Source organism: Formica exsecta, unplaced genomic scaffold (genome assembly GCF_003651465.1).
Source record: "Formica exsecta isolate Colony F162 unplaced genomic scaffold, ASM365146v1 scaffold237, whole genome shotgun sequence".
Classification (NCBI taxonomy): Eukaryota; Metazoa; Arthropoda; class Insecta; order Hymenoptera; family Formicidae; genus Formica; species Formica exsecta.
In genome coordinates this window covers 666,165-680,150 of record NW_021849649.1, presented here as the reverse complement: position 1 = coordinate 680,150, position 13,986 = coordinate 666,165, and the positions used below count along the sequence as shown (strand labels likewise).

The following is a 13,986-nucleotide window of genomic DNA, read 5'->3' as shown; positions in this document are numbered from 1 at the left end:
GGACCTTATTAAAATCGTTGGGTCTGTTATTCTCTATAAAACGTGGCAATAACGCGATTTTTTATAACGATATTCTTAAGGTTTATAAGACCCATTTTATTCTGTTAAAACAGTCATTCGCGAGATAGAATTATTGTTGAATTGTTGATCGTGACATTCATATAATATGGCGTATTAGAAAATAAATCGGGTGAATGCTATATTACAGATCTCGAATGTTTATCTTTATATCTTTATATATATATAAATAATAGTGATTACATCGCGCGCGCGTACGTGTATGTGGGTTTCGATTATTATAGAAATTACGCGTATCGCAATCGAATATTATGAATACGACGATTTATTTATTCGTCGCGTTTGCTCGCGAATTTTAAATCACAATTTATCTTATAATTTAATCATTGATTTCCATCGAAGCTTTATCTATATTTTTGCATTTTGAATATTTCCTTTGAAAGTCTGCGCAAAATGTCAGTAGTATAAGTACTTTCTTCTACAATTAAAGACGATTGATAACTTTATTAATGACTCTTTTGGTCGCGAGTCTTTAAATTATATAAAACTTATTAAAGCTTTATAATTTTATGTCAATTTTTAATAATAAATATCGCGTAATTAATCGTCGCTAAAAAGTCTTGTCTAGTTTAAAAATTTCTAATAAATTTTTTATTATACGCATATTTTGGACATTTTCGTGTAATGCCATGTAATAAATTATTTTGTATTCAATTTTAGATTATATTTTGTATTATATTTTGTATATTAAATTTATTGTATCATTTTGTTTATATTAGAATTTATATTAGAATAAAAATAAAAATAAAATGTACCCTAACCCTGTGAAATGAAAAACAGGAAAACTGTCCTCACACATTTTTCCTCCTCGATGGTATCTCCACCTTAACGAAGGCATTTGCCGGGTGAGGAGGTTTGCGTACTCTAATGAACCTGAGAGCTATGCCGGCGGTAACGCGTATAGCGTTTTTGAGTGATCAAGTTTTATCGCTCTGAAACTGATTAATGAATAAAACTCAAACTCTGTCCTGGATTTTAGGGGTATTTGGATTATTAGATTAATCAATCAATACTTCAAGTAAGCGTTTGATTGATTAATCAGGGCAAAGAATCTTATACTTTAAAGACAAAATAGCGTCAAAAACGGAGAATATACTTTATATTATTTATATTAATGAGATTCTTTCAAAATCTATTTTTGATCAATATGTATTCATCGTAAATTGGGTTTAATTGCTCTCAAAGCGATTAAACTTGCTTTATTTAAAAACGCTAATAAGTTACCAGTAGGGTCACCCATGCCGGACAGGTCGAAGGGGAAGAGTCAGACTAAGAGAGATACTGTAGTTATATTTTTTATATTACTTGGGCAGCAACAGTATTAGCTGTCCTTATTTTAAGGACACATTTTAGCTATCACAGCTATATATTAGCTCCTGTTGCTAATCTTTTTTTTCCGTGTATTAATCAGATTCTCTCACAACCTATTTTTGATCAAATATATTCATCGTAAATTGGGTTTAATCGCTTTGAGAACGATTAAACTTGCTTCATTCAAAAACGCTAATAAGTTACCTGTAGGGTCACCCATGCCGGACAGGTCGAAGGGTAAGAGTCAGACTAAGAGATATATATTTATTTATTTATTATATTAATATTTTTAAATAAAATGGAAGCAAAAGAGACAGTAATCGAAAAAATAAAGAGAAAAAGAGCTTCAAAATATTTTTGGACTCTCCTCGGGACTTAGAAATATTTTGATATATGTGATACGACATACGAAAAATCGATTTCTGAGAAACATAAGTCTATTCTACTATAATATTCCTATAGTTTTGTAATCTTTTATTTTTTATAGAGTTTTAATCATTAGCAGCATTAATTAATTCTTTTACATTTATATGATCGGTCATCAGTAATAGGTATAGTATTAGATTTTTGCAAAATATTATACGAAAAATCTCTTGCAATATTGGTTGGAGCGTAAAAATTAAGAGTAAAAGTTAAGAGTTTCTTTTATATTTCGTGCTACATAGGACTCTAATTAAAAAGCCGAAAATGCAAAAAAATTTACTTATCTTAATACTTGTATGTGTCTTTATATAACATGCGAAAAATTATATATACATATATATATAGTTTTAACCGTGTTCTTTTGAATCGAAAAACATGGAATTTTAATCATTAATTAATTTTAATTTTTTTCACACACACGCATCATATAAAATACAAACACTAATATGCTCATGTTCTCGTATAGCGTATAGCAATCGTGAACGTCACAATGAGTGACATATAGATTTTACAAGCAGAGGGGTAATAATACATTTACTCCCTTGATACTAAATATAATAATATGATAGATATCCAATTGAAAAGCATGTTATTTGGCAAGTTTTTTCCGTGCAAGATATATCAATTAGAATATCCATGAAAACGTATCATCTGTTAAATGTACATTTATTTTTATTTTTCTAGGAACAAACAGTAAGAAAAAGTTTGTACTTTATTCTATATAAACTGCATATACAAATGCAATTTATAAAGTTTTTTTACTAAAACTTCTTTTCTCAAAAAAAATTTTGTGGTTTTTCTAATTATTTATTGAAGCTGGCTTGTCCATCTTTGATGACTTCAATAAATATAGCACAAATAGATATTGTTTTTTAGCACACACTATAGATGTATGGTCTCGAAGAAAAATAACATTAAATCGTATTTGCTTTGCGATAACTTGTATCTTGTATTGCGTTACATAAAACATTTTAGGATTATAAATATTCTCACACAATACAACTTTTGTTTGATTTCGAGAATTGATGTATATACACATGGAGATAAGCAAAGTTATGTAACTATAATCGTTATAACATTATATAAATGTTATTCACGCATAATAAACTTGTCTTATTGTCACAGAAGAATTAAATAATATCGTGATTGGATGCACAAGATTAATATACCGTATTGATAGTTTGTTCTTATATTTAAGATCGTCTTAAGATTCTAGTCATAAAATCATTATATAGCATTTTAAAATCGTAGTTAAGATGATTTTAAATATAAGAATAGACCACGAATACAAGTCATAGATACTGATCCTTGTTTAATCATTCCAAAGACGAGAGCACCGTGAAGTATGACATCGAAGTTTGCACGATCTTTAAAACAAGAACTCGTATTACTAAAGTTTTCTAAGATCGTTTCGTTATTTAATTTTGTAAAGTTTATTATAATCTTTACCGAGGTAAAGTTCTCCATCGAGAAAATGTAAATCTTGCCAGCACTCAAAAAAATCGGTTGGAGACTCTTCCGCATCACGAATAAAAGCATCTTTTGTGATTTCGTAGGTGCTTTATACCAAGGACTATTATAGCTGTAATATGTTTCGATGATATACTAAACTATAAATAACTGCGATATTATAATCATTATTATAGAAATCTTTTGTCTTCTTACATCGTGTCGCGCGTTTTAAGACTGTGATCTATCAGCTTCTGTCCCTCGAAACTGAGGCAGAATAAATGGATCAGCTGACCGACAACATATACTATGTACCTTAGAATTATCAGGATGTTGGCGTTCTCCTGCGTAACCTTTAGTCCCAAAAATACAATAAAGTTAATTCTTTGCACTTATAATTGTTTCTCACAATTCTAAGAAACATGCGACAAATTGACCCTAGATATATAAAAAATATAATATATCATGTATAGGTAAGATATTATTATTTCCTTATCAAAAAATAAACATTTTTTTTTTCTTTTGGTAACATTTATGAATGGTTTACGAAATATATTGTTTTCACAATATCTCATCTTATTATGCCCATATAGTGCATCTGTTGTTTCTCGATTCTTCGTGCAAATAATTCTTCGCGTAAAAGTTTCGGCAATTCTGTTATACTTAAACCTAAATAGACATTAACATTTATACTTTGTTTACATCAGAGCCGAGAAATACATTTTGCTGCTATAATGGAATTTGTTTTATGTCAATTCAAATAAAATGTCTTCAAGTGTTTTATTATAAAAATGTAAATATATTTAATTAAATATAATTATTATAAGAGAATTACCAAAATTTTTACACGAAGAGTCAAAAATTAGCAATGCATTGTATTGACATATTAAAAAATAAAATAGCTCGAAAATAATGCATTTTCAGAAACTTTACTAAAGAAGAAATGTTTTTTTGACAAGAAATACAGTAGTACCGGCCTGTATTTACTTATACGGAATATCCTGTATATATGTAAAATATAATCTTAGAACAATCACGTACTTGTAATAGAGTAATGCTAATCATTATTGTATTCAGCATTATTTGTATAGCCAGAGTCAACGAAAATATGTCTTCAATAAGCTGGGCAAATCTATAGCAAAAATATAATAATAAAAGTAAATTTTAAAAAAATCTCTTTCCATTACTTAAGAAATGCTTACTTTAAAGCCTTCCGATGCGTGTGCACCGAGAACTCAATTCGTTTGCGATAGTTGTCAGAATGTAAAATAGTCACGGAATTAGCGCGCTTATGCATTAATCGTTCGAATCGAAAACTGTAAATATCTACGCGTGACATCAAATAATACATAACAATACAATACACGCTGCATTCTTCTCACCCGCTTATGACAAAAATACTGCAGACGTGTTCGATGTAAGTTAGGAGTATGCAATCGTGGGCGACTATCCCGGTCATAGCGATCTCCCATGCCACAACAGCATGCGAGTAGATGTAGTAAAAATATTTTCTCTCGTCAACGAAGTAGTAGCCTGGATGAGCCGGCAATATAGGGCGGGATTCATTGAGTGGTAGTACGACATCTAATAATTGCGGTACGAGAGACACGGACATGAACAGATATACGGATATGAAGCAGTACACTGCAACAAATAAAGTTAAATTGTAATTTCATCGACAAAAAAAGCCAAGAGAATGGACATCACGCAATTCATTCTTATTACTCTTACACGAGTATCCCAAAGAATAACGTCTACCCTTCTCGGCATATTTTTTCATAATTTCGAACTCTTCTGGGGTTTGCAAATCATTCCATTCGACGTATAACTGATCGATCAGAATTTTCATCTAAAAGTACTATTAATTAATAATACATTTTTCTTTTCGTACAATCTAATGGACTACTGATTCAATTTAAAAATTGTAGACTTCAAAAGCTTACTTTGTGACATAATATGTACATACAAGAGTACTATAAAATGAATGACATACTTTACATCGATTAAAATAACACGTATACAGCTTCACCAATGTTACGATTGTCAATAGATACGCTGTCATAGTTTGAAAAATACATTGCAGGTCTCCGTCGCATTTAACAAATTTAGCTATCTGGCAATATTATTATGTCGGTGCGGATTAAAAGATCTCCACATTTCAATTTGATAAAGAGAATTATTGTAATTACCTGTGGAACGATCATGGAAAACGTGGTTAAAGTCACTAGGCTGATACAGAACAGTCTTGTTTTTGGTTTCTGATAAGGCCACTGACCGGCCAATGATGATACTTTTTTAACAACACTGTAATAATGACTCCAAGTAGAGTTCATAATTCACAGACAGCCCTTCGTTTTTCACTTTGCACGATCGACTAATTTCAAAATTTTGTTTCTTCCGAGTTTTGGCGAAATAACAGCCCTTGATACAAAGAATAATATCAAGTGCTTTAGATGTATCATACATAATAATATGCTTCAGCTGTTGCAACACGTCTCCGTGTAGCAATGAATGACACGTAGTACTTATGAATAAAAGCGGCTTATTTCTCCCTTGACAGTAAATATAAGGGGGTCGAAGCCCGATGCCCCGGGGTAACAAGCGTATCATTTTGCAAGTCCTCTTCAGATGAAACATATCGATCAGTAAAATGTTTTATTTTTAGAGACTTGGAAAATTTAATCCACATTTGGACAATCGAAGACTATCATAACCAGCATGATCAGCTTTGAGATTTATAATATCTTTTGATACGATGAACACATCGTATCAAAAGATATTATATTTCGCAATATTTAAAAAATGCGTCAAACACAGGAAATAAATAAGTGACGTAAATAATGTTTTTCTTAATGGGTAAATATTTTTACAAAAATATTTCTTTGAAATTTGCATTACAATTCATATTCTTATAAATTCTTTTTTATACTTAACGATGCACATCTGTCTTTTGCTAATTCAACGCGACAGTCTATTTTAGCACATGTTGCAGATGGTCATGGGATATAAGTAATTTTATCTTCTATTTTCTTTGTAATGAGTATCTTGTATTGTGTCGGCAAATTTATGTACTTTATTAAGTAAAAATTATGATTTTCAATTACATCTATGATTTTTCTTAAATTATGTTTTTTCTTTAAAATTGCACATAAAATATTTTAGAATTATAAACAATCTTTCAATTTTTTTTTTAATTTTTATTTTCATCGACAAAAAAAGCCAAGAGAATGGACATCACGCAATTCATTCTTATTACTCTTACACGAGTATCCCAAAGAATAACGTCTACCCTTCTCGGCATATTTTTTCATAATTTCGAACTCTTCTGGGGTTTGCAAATCATTCCATTCGACGTATAACTGATCGATCAGAATTTTCATCTAAAAGTACTATTAATTAATAATACATTTTTCTTTTCGTACAATCTAATGGACTACTGATTCAATTTAAAAATTGTAGACTTCAAAAGCTTACTTTGTGACATAATATGTACATACAAGAGTACTATAAAATGAATGACATACTTTACATCGATTAAAATAACACGTATACAGCTTCACCAATGTTACGATTGTCAATAGATACGCTGTCATAGTTTGAAAAATACATTGCAGGTCTCCGTCGCATTTAACAAATTTAGCTATCTGGCAATATTATTATGTCGGTGCGGATTAAAAGATCTCCACATTTCAATTTGATAAAGAGAATTATTGTAATTACCTGTGGAACGATCATGGAAAACGTGGTTAAAGTCACTAGGCTGATACAGAACAGTCTTGTTTTTGGTTTCTGATAAGGCCACTGACCGGCCAATGATGATACTTTTTTAACAACACTGTAATAATGACTCCAAGTAGAGTTCATAATTCACAGACAGCCCTTCGTTTTTCACTTTGCACGATCGACTAATTTCAAAATTTTGTTTCTTCCGAGTTTTGGCGAAATAACAGCCCTTGATACAAAGAATAATATCAAGTGCTTTAGATGTATCATACATAATAATATGCTTCAGCTGTTGCAACACGTCTCCGTGTAGCAATGAATGACACGTAGTACTTATGAATAAAAGCGGCTTATTTCTCCCTTGACAGTAAATATAAGGGGGTCGAAGCCCGATGCCCCGGGGTAACAAGCGTATCATTTTGCAAGTCCTCTTCAGATGAAACATATCGATCAGTAAAATGTTTTATTTTTAGAGACTTGGAAAATTTAATCCACATTTGGACAATCGAAGACTATCATAACCAGCATGATCAGCTTTGAGATTTATAATATCTTTTGATACGATGAACACATCGTATCAAAAGATATTATATTTCGCAATATTTAAAAAATGCGTCAAACACAGGAAATAAATAAGTGACGTAAATAATGTTTTTCTTAATGGGTAAATATTTTTACAAAAATATTTCTTTGAAATTTGCATTACAATTCATATTCTTATAAATTCTTTTTTATACTTAACGATGCACATCTGTCTTTTGCTAATTCAACGCGACAGTCTATTTTAGCACATGTTGCAGATGGTCATGGGATATAAGTAATTTTATCTTCTATTTTCTTTGTAATGAGTATCTTGTATTGTGTCGGCAAATTTATGTACTTTATTAAGTAAAAATTATGATTTTCAATTACATCTATGATTTTTCTTAAATTATGTTTTTTCTTTAAAATTGCACATAAAATATTTTAGAATTATAAACAATCTTTCAATTTTTTTTTTAATTTTTATTTGTCTCTAATAATTACCGTATGCTGGCAAATAAGCACAATTTATCGAACTACAGAACTACACTATGACATTAAAAGTTTACATCATATACGAGTAAAAAACTTGTCTTATTGTCACGTAAGAATTATGATATAATAATTAAATATAGGATTAATATCCGGATAGACTGGATTCCGGCTATTGTTTGATTATTCTAATGACGCGAGTATCGTAAAGTATGACATCGAAGTTTGCACGACCTTCAAAATAAGAACATGTATTATTAAAGAAACTGTTCTATTTCGAAAACACATTGCATATTTTTTCCTATAATCTTTACCGTGGTGAAGCTCTCCATTGAGAAAATATAAATCTTGCCGGCACTCAGGAAAATAGGTCGAAGGCTTTTTCGCATTACGAACAGAAGCATCTTTTGCGATTTCGTGGATGTTTCATACCAAAAACTATTATAGCTGCAACGATTCAATTAAGATCAATTAATAACTCCGATAAGATAATTATTACGAAAACTTCTCGCGTCTTACATCTTGTTACGCGTTTGAAGACTATGATCTATCAGCTTCTGTCCCTCGAAACTGAGGCAGAATAGATGAATCAGTTGAGCAACAATGTACAGTACGTATCTCATTGCTTCTATAATATCGCTATTTTGCTGCGTGATCTTCGGTCCGAAAAATATAATAATTTAATCTTATTGCTATTTTTTCGCATTTTTGATGGACAAATAATTTGACAGTAAATGTGTATATGTCGGATATAATTTTAGAAAATGTGTAAATATTATACATACTTGTAACAGAGTGATGCTGATCATTACCGTATTCAGCGCTAATTGTATAGCCAGCGTAAGTGAAAACGTATCTTCGATAAGCTCGGCGAATCTACAACAAATGAAAAATATGATAGTAACGATGAATTAAAGAATATTTTTTTTTGTGCTGACTAGATACTCACTTTAAAGCTTTTCGATGTTTGTACACCGAGAATGCGATTCGTCTGAAAATGTCGCTTGATTGAGAATGTAAAATTTTCACAGAGTCGGTGCGTTTACATGTTAATTGTTCAAAGCGAAATCTGCAAAAACATGTGTGAATATACATAACACATAATTGACATCAACCTTACCTCGTCACATATTGCTCTCTTACCCGACTATAGCGAAAATACTGCAGACGTGTTCGATGTAAGTCAGGAGCATGCAGTCGTGAGTGACTATTCCGGTCATAGCGATTTCCCAGGCCACGATAGCATGCGAGAAAATGTAGAAAAAGTATTTTTTCTCGTCGACGAAATAATATCCCGGATACGTTGGCAATATAGGACGAGATTCGTTGAGTGGTAATACAACATCCAATAATTGCGGTATGAGAGACACACACATAAACATACATACGGCTATAAAGCAATACACTGCAACAGATAATCGCGATTATTCGCGACAATAAATAATTGTTAAAGTATAATTTTATCAAAAAAATGAGCCGGGAAGATGTGTGTATGTGTATGTATGACGATGGAAATCGCATAGTTTAGTCTTACAGGAATATCCTAAGGAATATCGCCTGCCATTCTCGGCATATCTCTTCATAATTTCGTATTCTTCCGGTGTTTCCAGTTCCTCCCAATCGACAAATAATTGATCAATTAGCATTTTAATCTAGGATTAATAATAAACTTTTTTTATATTTGTTTTATTAGATAGAATATTAAAATTTGTGAGATACTGTAATCATAATACAAGTGTTACGAAAAATGAATAACGTACTTTATATCTGTTAAAGTAGCACGTATACAATTTTACCAATGTTACAGTCGTCAACATATACGATGTCATAGTTTCAAAAATACATCGCAGGTCTCCGTGGCATGTAGTAAATTTGGCAATCTGGAAGTTTAAGGCTTATAGATCTTACGTTGTTCAACAGAGTTTTATTAAGAATTTTCAATTACTTGTGGAATAATCATAGAAATCGTGCTCAGAGTTACCAAACACAAACAGAGCAGCCGCGTTTTTGATCTCTGATAAGGCCATTGGCCAGACAACGATGAAACTCTTTTAACAACATTGTAATAATGACCCCAAGTAGAGTTCATAATTCGTAGGTAGCCTCTCGTCTTTGACTTTGCACGGTCGACTAATTTCAAAATTTTATTTTACCCGGGTGGCCATCCCTCGGTACGAGAGATGATTCAAGGTACTCAGACATATCATATATAATTCAACACATAATGTTATATGTCTACAATGTCACCGCGTAAAAATTGCGGGGTGTCTTCGCGTAAAAATTACGATGTGTCTCCGCGTATACAATAGCATGACACATAGCTCTCGTACGAAAAATAGTATAGTATATTTACAAGAGAGTATTATTGATATATGTCCTCTTGACAAGAAATTTAACGTAGAGAAAGACAAAACCTTTAATAAGCGTGTTGCGTTGTACAAGTTTTCTTTAGATGCAACATATTGATCGTCGAAATGCTTCATCTCTTTATTCTTGAGCAACAGAAAACTGGGAGCAACGCTGCTTATTTAAATTATCAAAAAATTAGATCTATATTTGAGTAATCACGGTAGAACTTTATAAACCATAAATATATAAATTGTAATATTATTATGTATAATGATTAACAGCAGTACGTTATTGTAATTAAAATATTAAACACACGTGTTTTTTTTCGACGGGATATTAATGTCATCACATAATTACCAAATAATAACATTAACGTGAGTTGTTATATTATTAAACGGATCCGAGTACCGTAAGGTATGACACTGAAGTTTGTAGAACCTTAGAAACAAAAGCAACCATTATCAAATTAAAGCAGTGCCAAAATAATATTTACGATAAACCTCGTTTTACCGTGGTAAAGTTTTCCAAAGAGAAAATGTATATCTTGCCGGCGGTCAAAAAACACGGTTGAAGACTTTTCATCATTACTAATATGATTAGCTTTTGTAATTTTATAGATGTTTTGTACCAAGAGCTGTTATATCTGTTTTAGAAATGTAGAAAATAATATATATAAAATTCATATGTTTTTTAAGTAAATCAAAAGCGGTTACTTTTTACATTTTGTCGCGCATCTGAAGACTGTGATCTATCAGTTTTTGTCCCTCGAAGCTAAGACAGAATAAATGGATCAATTGACCAAAGACATAGAATATGTATCTTATTGCTTCTAAAATATCATCCTGTTGCGTAATCTGTAAAAACATTATAAATATTATTATACGAGTAGTATTAGGTACGTTTAAATGAAATATAGACTAAGGCTTTTATGGAACAACGGCTTTAGTCCATGTTTCAGTTAAAGATGCCTAATATTTTAATACTTTGCAGTTTGAGTATCATTTTATAATAAAAAAAGATATACTTGTAGCAAGCTAACGCTCATTCCTATTGTTACTATCAACATTTGTATAGCGAAAGGCTTGGTAAATGTATCTTCAATAAGTTGCGCGTACCTGTACGATAAAAAAACATTAGATAATAATCGCGGGAATTTGTGATTTTTACCATTTTCAGTTGTTATTTCTCTATCATTAAATAAACGTTACATTTCGTTTTATTGTTCGATGATGTTATGCACTTACTCTAGAGCTTCTCGGTGTGTATACACAAGAAACGCAACTCTTTTGTCATACTTTTCGTCGATGTCTGATTCGTCAGCGTTTAAAGCAGTTTCTGTCTTTCCTTTATGATTATAAAATAAATGTTCGTAACGAAATCTGTAAACAGATTATATATGATATTGTTAGATTTTAAAAATAAATTATAAAGATATTTTTGCACGTAACTTTTTTAATTATATTGTAAATATATTATTTTCTTTCTCTAACCCGGCTATAGCGAACATGCTGCAAACATGCTCAACATAAGTCACAAACATGCAGTCATGGGCGATTACACCGGTCACGACTATTTCCCAGGCTATGATGGAGTGCCAGTAAATTTGAAAGAAATGTTCTCTAATGTCCACAAAGTAGTATCCTTTATACGGCGGTAGTACGGGACGGGATTCATTCAGAGGCAATATAATATCAAGTATATACGGTACAAGAGACATTGACATAAACACAAATACTGCTATAAAAACATATACTGCAATGTACGATGTATGATTTTAAAAAAGAGATATCGTGGAGCATAAATCTCTGATTCAAATATATAATACAACAGATTAAATATTTTATTAAAATCCTCACCTGTATATACCAAAGAAAATCGTCTACTATTTTCGGCATACGATTTCATAATTTCATATTCTTCAGCAGTTTCTAATGTCTTCCAGTCACAAAACAAGTGTTGGGTGAGGTCTTTAATCTATATAGTAAGGGATAAATAATAAATATTTAGAATAAAGGATTAATAATACATTTTTTCTCGTGATTTGATCAAAATGCTCAAAAAATAAGAGAAAAATATGTTTACAAAATATCTTTTATATAAATTTTTTTTCTGTCCAACTCTCTCTGCAACTTCTAAGGTTGAGCAGATTGGGATACATAATCGCACAACATATAAATATATGATAAAACGTACTGTACGATTGTTTAATTGGAATGTATATATTTTTAGCATAACTACAATTGATAATAAATACGCTGTCATTGCCTCATAAGTGCATTGCACTTTCTTACATGTAAATTGGTACGCTATCTGAAAATATTTTCGCTTATAAGATTTTTGTAATAATTCTTTTTTGTCGGTGATCACATTACATTAATTTACCTGCGGGACAAATATAGTTAATAATATCATAGTTAGTAATGTAACACGAAATATTCTTGTTTTTGGTTTCAGATACGGCCATATACCGGTGAGTGACGCTATTTTATATACAATGTTGTAATGACTACAAATGATCTCCATAATACAATCAAAGAAACACAATGCCTTTGATAGCGCTATTCCGACTAACTTCAACCTTTCATACAGTTTGGTTCTTTATCTTCTGATGGCAGGAACGAATTAAAACTATCGCACACATTGTCGTTCATAGTAAAACTGCTATTAAAAAACTGCTACTAAATAATAGCTTTATACACCAATTTCTTGAAAAACAATTTCGTGCGTGTATTACATTATTGAAGAATTGTCATGTGGTTCTTACGATTGGAAATAGCACTTATTCCTTTGACACATTAAGTACTATATAGAGACCAGTCAAGTTCTACTGTCGAGCAGATCGTGTTCCCTCCGGAAAAAATATACTGATCAGAAAAAAATGATATGATAAAATTACTATTTCCTATATTGGCAATGCATAGCAGATCATTATTTGATGCGTGAGCTATACTTTTGACGAAATCGTTTTCAAGTAAAAGGATCTAGAAGTTTCTTGGCTAGATAATAATTTTGGCTTTTTTTTACTCTGTATAAAGATGGAACTGGTGCTAGAATAATAATTGTCATCCAACAAATGTAATCGTGTATTCGCGCGATCTTGAACATTTGTAGAATATTCCAAATTAGATTCCTTATCGCAAATCCTCGCATTGTTACTATAATATTCGTCAGATGCTAAATAATTGCATTTCTATATGTTTTCTCTCTAAATATACATCTAATCCGCGAAAATTGTCTCTTTTGTACGGTGTTTCGCACTTACAACTGCAGAACAATGTTCTTGTTTTTTTAACTTCTCCGTTTTTTTATGTATTTGGCAGTGATTTGTTCGCAAACGTCTGTAATTTAATATTATTGCCGATATCGTAAAGATCACTTAGGCATGCGACGGGTTGTGTATTTCTATAAATATTAAAACAAAGTATTAAAAGTAGGTATACATATGTATCATTATATAATTTTATATGAATATTTTAATTATTAAAATATATATAACTAATATTTCAGGAAAAATATCAGAACTTTTTTATTGTCTGGTGCGGGAGGGGAAAATGCCTACGCATAACCCGCGGTCAGTCCAGGGGTTATATGGGGTTTGAATCTTGAACCCACTAAAAATCCCCCCCCCCCCCCCCGCTG

The 13,986-nt window shown here is 31.2% G+C and overlaps 3 protein-coding genes across 3 annotated transcripts; all 3 read right to left on the bottom strand.

The window, feature by feature from the left end:
• Positions 1–3,247: 3,247 nt before the first annotated feature.
• LOC115235967 lies at positions 3,248–6,024 on the bottom strand. The gene is made up of 3 exons (XM_029808130.1): positions 4,993–6,024; positions 4,644–4,905; positions 3,248–4,393 (listed from the first exon to the last, which is right to left on the bottom strand). The coding sequence occupies exons 1-3, from the start codon at positions 5,108–5,110 to the stop codon at positions 4,249–4,251; spliced, it is 525 nt and encodes a 174-aa protein (XP_029663990.1). The 5' UTR covers positions 5,111–6,024; the 3' UTR covers positions 3,248–4,248.
• Positions 6,025–8,007: 1,983 nt separating this feature from the next.
• LOC115235965 (odorant receptor 13a-like) lies at positions 8,008–10,139 on the bottom strand. Its single transcript, XM_029808128.1, has 9 exons — positions 9,944–10,139; positions 9,759–9,878; positions 9,533–9,650; positions 9,142–9,403; positions 8,948–9,067; positions 8,784–8,874; positions 8,518–8,654; positions 8,313–8,445; positions 8,008–8,232 (listed from the first exon to the last, which is right to left on the bottom strand). The coding sequence occupies exons 1-9, from the start codon at positions 10,085–10,087 to the stop codon at positions 8,182–8,184; spliced, it is 1,176 nt and encodes a 391-aa protein (XP_029663988.1). The 5' UTR covers positions 10,088–10,139; the 3' UTR covers positions 8,008–8,181.
• A 662-nt stretch (positions 10,140–10,801) lies between these two features.
• Positions 10,802–13,777, bottom strand: LOC115235966. The gene is made up of 7 exons (XM_029808129.1): positions 12,730–13,777; positions 12,541–12,657; positions 12,204–12,321; positions 11,838–12,099; positions 11,592–11,726; positions 11,372–11,462; positions 10,802–11,201 (listed from the first exon to the last, which is right to left on the bottom strand). Exons 1-7 carry the CDS (start codon positions 12,868–12,870, stop codon positions 11,064–11,066), a joined length of 1,002 nt encoding a protein of 333 aa, XP_029663989.1. The 5' UTR covers positions 12,871–13,777; the 3' UTR covers positions 10,802–11,063.
• Positions 13,778–13,986: the final 209 nt, after the last annotated feature.